This window comes from Sinocyclocheilus grahami, unplaced genomic scaffold, assembly GCF_001515645.1.
Source record: "Sinocyclocheilus grahami isolate Dianchi unplaced genomic scaffold, SAMN03320097.WGS_v1.1 scaffold39.1, whole genome shotgun sequence".
NCBI lineage: Eukaryota > Metazoa > Chordata > Actinopteri > Cypriniformes > Cyprinidae > Sinocyclocheilus > Sinocyclocheilus grahami.
The window spans coordinates 1,964,928-1,974,595 of NW_015505218.1; the positions used below are offsets into that span (position 1 = coordinate 1,964,928).

At 40.6% G+C, this 9,668-nt stretch overlaps 1 protein-coding gene across 5 annotated transcripts in view; it reads right to left on the reverse strand.

The window, feature by feature from the left end:
- LOC107581910 (cytoplasmic polyadenylation element-binding protein 4-like) overlaps positions 1-5,953 on the reverse strand; it is a 31,000-nt gene extending 25,047 nt beyond the window's left edge. For 4 of the 5 annotated variants that reach the window (XM_016267592.1, XM_016267591.1, XM_016267595.1 and 1 more), the window contains exons 1-2: positions 5,499-5,953; positions 3,696-4,868 (exon numbers count right to left, since the gene is read on the reverse strand). In XM_016267592.1, the coding sequence (XP_016123078.1) occupies positions 3,696-4,814 (1,119 nt within the window). In that variant the 5' untranslated portion in view covers positions 4,815-4,868; positions 5,499-5,953. The remainder of the gene's footprint in view (positions 1-3,695; positions 4,869-5,498) is intronic. The other variant, XM_016267593.1, reaches the window with a different exon arrangement.
- Positions 5,954-9,668: the final 3,715 nt, after the last annotated feature.

Here is a 9,668-nt window from a genome sequence, read left to right on the forward strand (position 1 = left end):
TGTACAGTGTATATTTATTACGTACATATACTAAATACACACACATACAGTATATATTTAGAATTTTTTTACATGTATTTACATGTATATATGTATATTATTTATATTACAGATAAATATATTTTATATATAAACATAACATATTTTTCTTAAATATATACAAGATGTATGTGTGTGCGCTCATATAGACATAAATATTATGTAAACAAAAAATAATTTTGGATGCGATTAATCACGATTAATCATTTGACCGCACTAATTATTATTATTACTTTTATTATTATTATTATTTATAATAAAACAAGGCAAGTTACATTATGTGCAAAATCCCATATTATTATATTATGAAGATATTAAAGATTGAGTTTACAGCGCATTCATAAATTGAATAAAACCATAAAAAAGCAAAAGCACACCTGATGCTCATTCTTTATTAATTTACGCACGGGTAAAAATCTTTTGTTTTAGTTTTTTGGAAAATTGTCTTTGGTCTTCTTTACACCTAAAATACAAAAAGCATAGTTCCTGTCCCAGTGTAAAATCTATAATATAATGACAGTTATGATTAGAGCCTGACCGATATGGGTTTTCCGGCGCCGATACCGATATTAGGGAGTAAAAACGGCCGATATCGATATATCGGCCGATATTCTTTGTGTATATTATAGTACAGTACCAGTCAAACGTTTGGACACTTTCCCATTCGAGGGTCCAAACATTTGACTGGTACTATACAGTATATAGAATACAGTATTATACACAAACAGAATATATATACATAAACACATTTTTTGCAATGATCACTCAAATGTGGTGATCAAACACTTATAATGACGTGACAAAGATATTTAATGGAGGCAGGGCATTTAACAATTTAACAATAAACGTTATTATCCAAAATGAGTCTGACATCAGTGCATTGAACAGTAAAGTTGAAGTTTATTAAACTTTAATTAAATTCAATTCCATTCAACTTTATTCCTTTGAAGTTTATTTCACTTCGGAACATTCATTCACGAATCTGCGCTACTGTCTTCACACTAGGCATGGGCCGGTATGAGATTTTGACGGTATGATAACCTTAAGCAAAAATATCACGGTGTCACGATATTGTCGTTACAGCTCTAAAATGTGTCTCTGAGACAGCTCTAAAAACTGAACACAATATATTTTGAGCAACATACAGAATATTTGGAACAGTAGTATTCGTTTATTTTTTCTTTGATTTGTTTCTGAAATGTGGGCTGTCCTGCAGCTTTTGATGTGGATGGTTTATTTGCTGCTAGAGCTACTGCTGCCCTAAAAAGAAGAAAAATAAAGACTGACATCTTTATTTAACCTAAATCTGTAATTACACAGTTATTTAATTTGTTATATAATTCATATACATATAATTTATTTATATCATTTCATATACATAATTTGATTTAATAATAACCCAATTTGAAGCAAAAACAGAATGTTCTGACAAGCTTTGTGAAATTATAATACATGCCTGAACAAAACAAACAGCAGAAGCTCTTAATGGGACGCAGATTCACTCTCTTAGTATTTATATAAATTTTATATATTTTAACATAAATGACATTTGGAAAATGATATGCATTGCAACACAGTTTGTGCAAGTCCAGAACAGAGATCGGCAGCAATAAAAAAAAATAAACGTCCGGTTGCCGATCACGTAAGTTCCAGAGGAATCTCCCTCGGCCGTCATTCACACACACACGTGACTGACCGCTCGCTCGCACCAACAGGAGGGGGAGGGGGCGTTACTCTCTAACACTGCACTCAACCTGAGGGATTCCTACACTTTCAGTCTTTGAGGAGACATGAAAAACAGCGAATACCGCAGGAACGGTATAACGGAAAATATTAGCGGTTTTGAAACCGTGACATTTTCAAATCGCGGTATACCTTGAAACCGGTAATCGGCCCATGCCTAGTTCAAACACAGACGAAACTTACTAGAGAAGTGTGACATAATATACCTCTGTAAATAAATACAATATAAATTCACGTCTCGTGCACTTTAATGCCCTTTGATTGTAACGTGTACGTTCCCTTGGAACTGGAATCATGGTGGAATTTCATGTGAAGTCCACTTCGCAGGGCACTTGCGGTCAAATAAGACAACGCTCAAATGCTGCTGCCTGAACAAGAGACCTCCTTACTTAAGTGAAAGTGTTGATTGGTATCACTATCTCGCGAACGTGCCAGCGGATCTCCACCAAATTCGGGGGATCCCTTCAGCTTGAGGAGCCCTCTCGAATGCCACCCTCCGGGATTGCTTGATCGGTCAGCGCCGGACCGCGAACGTAACCACCCGTAACTCCCGAACCCCGGGGGCTATCGACGAGGGGGTGGTCTCATTCGAAAAGCGGGCCTCTAGACGTACACTCGATTCGCATTCGAGAGGGTTCCTCGAGCTGAAGGGATCCCCCAAATTTGGTGCGGTTTCGCCACGCCGTTACGGAGATATGGCCATTCAAAGTTTCAATGGTTTTCCATAGACTTAAGCTTTAAAGCATTTCATCCAGGTCGCCAGTAGCAAACAATGGAGCGCGCTCTGCTGGACAAACTAAGTAATTACACCATTTCAAGCATTTTATCTGCATTATATGTTCTGTAAAAAAAATGTAATATCGGCGGCATATTCGCCGATACCGATATATCTGCGACAGTCTCATATCGCTTGATAATATCGGCAAAACTATATATCGGTCGGGCTCTAGCTATGATGACAACATCTGTTCACCAAAAAATGTGACTGAAGTACCCATAGCACCTTTTGGAAAGCAAATGTATCTTTTTTTTTAATTAATTAATACATTTGGGATCATACATTCTTTGAGTGACAAGAAGAGAGGTGAACAGGACCTCTGACAGGGTCTACTGTATATTTTTATTCTATATTACACTCAATTTGCTTGATAAAATAATGTTTTTGAAAAAAAAAAAAATCACTAAATTGTGTCCTTAATTCAATTATGTTGTTAGAAAATAATGCACTCCACTGTGTGTCATGCCTAACAACACCCTTTATCAGTGATTACATTCACAGTATAGCATGGCCCAATACCTTATTGGTAAGTACAAAACATTTTTTTTAATCTAGAAAAAAAAAACACTTATATACTGCCAAAGTATCTAGGACTCTATGCCCTATTTTTCACCATCATCACTCCAACCCTCCATCACATGTACACAGACACACGCTCTAAACAAACAGGAGCTAGTACAGTTCTAGTACAGCTTATAAACACTTATGAGTAGGCCATGTCATGCTGCTGTAGTGTAAATTAATTGAACTGTTTGTTTAGATTTATGTATTGTATACCACTTTAACAGATCTATCTAATCTAACTTTTTTTTTTATCCTCACTCACAGTTGGATCAAGCACAGTGCATTGTGGGTGTTGAAGTTTTCTTACCTTTTTGGCAAAAGACAACGCCACAGCCCTTTTACTCTAGTCATTCAGCACAGCAAAGAAAAAAAACATCTTTCTATCGCATATATGGCCAAGTTTTATTAAAAGTCCATCTTGCTAGTGGTGAATTACACCTTTACAACTTTATAGTTATAATTATCGTCCTTGGTGTGAACTGGCCTCTACAAGCCTGGCCAACATTGATCATTCACAGCTTTTTGTTAACTATTTTTGAGGCAGATCATTGTGCCAATATAATATACACACCTGGAAAGGGAAGATGTTCTCGCTCCTGCTGTCATCCATCCAGGACTTCGGGTTGAATCCGGGGCTGGCACGGGAGTACTTCTGCTGGGGCATGTGGTTGTTGGGGAAGGTCTTCTTCAGCGGTGAGATGGAGTTGAGAGGCGTCATGCCGCCATTCAAGCCACGGCGGTACTCGCGGCCCTGGGAGCCACCCCAACTGCCGTAACCCCCACCTGGGCTCCACGAAGTGGAGGAAGGAGAGGGCGAGGGGCTCTGGTAGCTGCCCCAGGGTGAGGGAGGCTTGCTCAGGTTGTTGGAGAGATGCGGCAGCTGGCCGAAGGGGGCGCTGCGGTGGGGGAACGGCGGTGGATGGGGACTGGCCGGAGAACGACGATGCTGCTGGTGCTGGCTGTGAGGGTGTTGGAAGTGGGGGTGAGGTGGGTGGTGCTGGGAGATGGGACCGATCTGAGGGGAGAAGTTCCCCCCGAAGCCTGGGCTGACGTGGTGGGAGAAATTCTGGAACAGCAGAGGGCCGTTGTTGGCCGAGGCGGCCGGGTTGAAGAAGCTGATGTCCTCGTTGATGATGGTGGAGGGGGTGGCGGGGATAGCAGCCGACCAGTTGTTGAAGCTGGTCAGGGAGGAGGAGGTGCTGGACTGGGCAGCTGTGCCCAGTCCCGAGGGCTCCTGATAGTCAAAGGGCGTCAGCACGGGGGATTCCAAACGCAGCTTCTCCTTGCCATTGGTCCCGTCGGACGACCCGCTCTCCACTTTACTCTCTTCGGCACGAGCCTTTTCCAGCTCGGAGATGATGGCGCTCTCCTGGTGTCCGGGGGAGAGCTGCTGCTGCTGCTGCTGCTTCTCTTGGTTCTCTTGCAGCTCCTGCTGTTGGGCTTTGGGCTTCTCGGAGCCCAGAATTTCATCTTGCATGTTGCTGTGAGCGCCGGCCGCCGGGAACAGCCAGGTCGAACCGCTGCTGCTACCACCATTTCCGGCCGGGGTGCTGTTTATGAAAGCGGCTGGGCTGGCGGTCGCATTCTGGTGGTGGTGTGGCGCTTGCAGGTGAGGGTGGATTCGTACTGGGAAAGCAGACTTGTTGCCAGTGTTGTTCTGCACTAAGACTCCAAACCCGTAATCCCCCATTTATGTTCTCCAGTTCAACCTGGCTCCGACACAGTTATTCTTACTCCCTAAGCCCTGAAAAAGAACGCATATCCATGGTTAAAATACTCCATGACGCAGTTGCACAACATAATTCATGACACACTGGAAACGCTGAGGACACCCTTTGGTGAGAGACTATGTGGCACTACGCCACCAGACGTCACAAATACTGACAGCACAGATAAATGTGATCGACATCGCCAGGAAATGTATGATATGACAGGTTTATGTTGTCAAGTAATATACCATACTGGCTATAACAAGTTATAAAGCTCTTTCAGGCTCTAATTATAGATTCGTGACGTCTCTTCAGCTAGCAGCTAACAGGCTACCGGCTTATTCAACAGGAACTGCTAAAAGGCTTCATATCAGCCGACTCGACCGTGTTTTTCTGACGCAGAAATAATACAGTAAGATAGCTTACTCGATAAAGTACCGCTGTTGTTATAATTTAAATATCTAAAGGGGGGGAAATCCTTAGTATTCCCTTTTCTTTTCAACGAACGAATGCTCGAGCTGAAAAATGATGACGTCTTCTGCTCTCGCGCTACAATATTCACAATACTGCACGATTTAACGCATATAAAAGCGCGACACACATCTAATGTTAGGGATTTATGATAAATACGTGCACAAAAATAAAAAAAGAAATGGACTTTTCACCTTAGTGGCTGCTCCGAGCGATGACTGAGAGGACAGACACCCGTTCCAGATATTATCACAACGCAAACTAACGCAGAAGCTCGAATAAACGGCTTGATCTGATACTATGAAGTGGGGAGCTTTAATCCGACAGGAGTGTCTATTTTTCCTCCCTTCCTCGTCTTGACGTGTCCTGCCTTCTCAATGACACAGCGCTGTCTCGCTTTAGCCAGCTGCTAACCTTTAAATCACTTGCTCGGACGAGTCTACGTCCTTGACTTCAATATAAAAAGACTAGTTTGGTTACTGGTGAACTGCAATGCGTTCATGCGTCCTTTTCATAGTTACAATTTCGTTTCTCTTGTCTTTTTTTTTGTTTTCACCAGCACACTGCTGCTCCCTTCGTTGCGCTGCCGCTGCTGTCCTTCTCCTCTCCACGGCACAATCTACTGAAGCCAAATGACAAGGAGACCCAGTCCACACACACTTCCGGCTAAAGCTCCGCCTCCGCCGCGCCAGACCACGCCCACGGGAACCTCACAAGGCGTCTGTTCCTCCCACGCTGTTTGAGGACACGGGCTTTAATTGGTTAGAGCGCACGGTATTCCCGCCCACTTTGTCCTAATTTGGAAGCGAATCATAAATATGTGTCTGCCCTTTAAGGTCATTTGAGTAACGAAGTTCCACCTTTACACGTTACGTCTTGAAATGTCCTCCCTGTAAGGTCAACAAGGCTTAAAAATATTTAGCTTTTTTTTTACTATCTATCTATCTATCTATCTATCTATCTATCTATCTATACTGTACATTCAGGTAAATTGGTACACATTTATTATTATTAAGAGCGCACGGTATTCCCGCCCACTTTGTCCTAATTTGGAAGCGAATCATAAATATGTGTCTGCCCTTTAAGGTCATTTGAGTAACGAAGTTCCACCTTTACACGTTACGTCTTGAAATGTCCTCCCTGTAAGGTCAACAAGGCTTAAAAATATTTAGCTTTTTTTTTTACTATCTATCTATCTATCTATCTATCTATCTATCTATCTATACTGTACATTCAGGTAAATTGGTACACATTTATTATTATTAATAGATAGATATTATTATTAGATGTTATTTTATATACAATCATTGATTATATACAATACTTTTATTATTTTATAGTTTTTATGTTGAAAAATAGCATAAGCACGATTTGCCAGCACCACAAAATGCTATGCAACATGTTTAAATGTATATACCCTCCTGCGATTTCCCTGAGATTCCTCCTGTCCCCTGGAGACAGAATGCATGTGCAAATGTGTGTCCTTTCTTAAGACGCTGGAAGGAATTGGAATCAGCAGGGGCTGGCTTTTCTCAGTTGCGATGACACCTGCTTGCGCCCTTCTTCCCTGTTTTAAGCGACCCGGATCAATCTCATTACCAGTGTTCCTGCAAACGAAGGGGTCAGAGAGCAGGGAGGAGATTGGCTCTGAATATGACAGCTGTGCCCTTAGACAGAGGTCTCATTAAGGCCTGCTGCTGTTTTCACTCCATAATGGAGCTCCTCCACCATCATCATTTGGACTTCTCATAGCACTAGGTCTACTAACAATGAAGCCAGATTGTAGAAATCAGCTTCTGTGGGTGACATCTTAGCTATGAGACAACATGCTTTATATATTATTATAACACGACTACAAATACATAAATGATAGGCATAAAATATTGCTGTATGGACTGAAATTATTTTATTATGTTCCAAGAAAGAGACAATGGAGTCGACAAGAAAGGAAATCAGTCATTATGCGAAAATATTTGACCAATCAAACTGAATCTAGTGGTGCTTGCCAGTAAATCACAAAAGTAACTGAAATAATATAGCCCCGCCCACACTTAAACCTAATTGGTTAAAAATCCTGCTGCAAAACATATACGAAATTGCATACTTCCCAACTATAAAGCAGGTGAAAAACAGTATGTGACAAAAGAAGTATGTCTGAATTCACAGTACTCATAAAAGGGTGGGCAAAAAGTACCCGGATAACCTACTACTTACGGCGTGATTCAGAAGTATGCTTATTATGGACGCTTTACTATCCCATGAAGCCACGGGAGAGAATTTATCAATGGCAGTGACACCATGTGATAATGACAAGATGGCAAATATAGTACATCCAGATTATATTCATACTACAAACATTCATATAGAACTCTTTTGCGATCGTGAAGTAATTACTTATTCCTACTTAAGAGAGTATGCGATTTCGGACGCAGCCTATACTTTAAATATGTTCTGACTCTGGAAATATTTTTCCCTTTCATTTCCCCATAGGGATTAAAAAGGGAAAAAAAGTCTTAGTTTAAGAGATATTAGCCACCAAACCTACCAGATGTGAATCACAACATCACAGACAAAAAGACAGAAGTACAAGATTATGTACTTGAGAGGTTTAGTGAGGTAAAAAAAAAATACTATGCCATGAAACATTGCAAATGACGCACTAAAAATGACATGCAAATGCATTAAAAATGGCGGAGAAATAAAGTGCTGCAGCGATGACATATTTTTGTAGGCCAAAACCTGGCCTACAAAAATTCCAGCTCTTTGTTCTGAACTTTTTTTTAATTGGTTAACTGCCTGAAATAAGGTCTGGCTTAAGATATTTTCACGTTTTATTCTACAACATAAAATATATCAGTAATACCCTAAAAATGTGTTCTTGTTTTGAAAATGGCAATCGCTAACATGTGGCTAAATGGAACAGAGGTTGTCGGGGACAATAAAAGTCATCATGCTGAACAGGTAAACTACGTTTAATTTTAACAAGTAGCCTTTTACTTCTGACAAGTTTCTGAATTCATACAAGCTGTGTTCATTTGTGAAGATTGTTGTGATAAGCAAAACCTGAATCAGAAACTTTTGTTAGTTACAGATCTTATTTTCTGCAATAATCCAAAAGCCGATGGAAAAATCCTGTTGGGAACCAGGGTGATGCTAACTTTGGGATTGGCCTACAAAATGACGTCAGTCACTGCATCGCTGTAGACTCTAAATCTATGTATAGCATTTGCTTTTTCTAACAGTCTGGTTTTATAAATAAAAGACACAAACCTCTGGTTAATTTCTTCCAGAGACCTCATATTAATCTGGGTCAAAAAGCAACCAAAGAACTCTGATTGACATCTAATTAAATACCAGTAGACGATTCTCTTCATTAAACTCCTATTTTAAAGGGATAGTTCACCCAAATATGAAAATTCTGTCATTAATTACTCACCCTCATGTCGTTCTAAGCCCGTAAGACCTCCGTTCATCTTCGGAACACAAATTAAGATATTTTTGATGATATCTGAGAGCTCTCTGACCCTCCCATAGACAGCAAGGGTACTACCACGATCAAGGTCCAGAAACGTAGCAAGGAGATCGGTAAAATAATCCATGTGACATCAGGGGTTCAACCTTAATTTTACGAAGCTACGAGAATATTTTTGTACACAAAGAAAACAAAAATAACGACTTAATTCAACAATTTGTCTCCTCCGCGTCACTTTATAGCACCATTTTGGAGAGTATCCACTGAACGTAAACAGCATATGCTGTTCTGTGTCAGCTGCGTCACGCGGCTACGTTGTTTTTATTCAAATCAAAGCGTAAACAACGTAGAAAGCGTATCTGCGTGACGCAAATTGTTGAATAAAGTCGTTATTTTAGTTTTCTTTGCGTACAAAAAGTATTCTCGTAGCTTCGTAAAATTACGAAGTTGAACGGAGGTCTCACGGGTTTGGAACGACATGAGGGTAAGTAATTAATGACAGAATTTTCCTTTTTGGGTGAACTAACCCTTTAACCACTCATCTCACATTAATTAGAAAAGTTTAATAGCATAACCCCAGTGAAATTGTCGCTGCATACCTAACCCCTCACTCTCAGATTTCCTCTCCAGCACAGTCTCAGATGTTCAGTGTAGTTTATTCATACGACTCAGAGGGGAAGCGGGCAGTGTGTTTGACATCTACACTTAATATGGAATGAAGATGCCACCATGTTGGTAAAGGGATTAAAAAGCAGAGACAAAACCAGTCAGACTGGCTTCAATGGAAATACACCTTTGCAGCAGAGCTCAAATAACCTCCATGCAAAATTATTCAGTCAGTCAAGCACATTTACATGCATTAAGGCAATTTGAATGAGGTTGGTGCATTTGA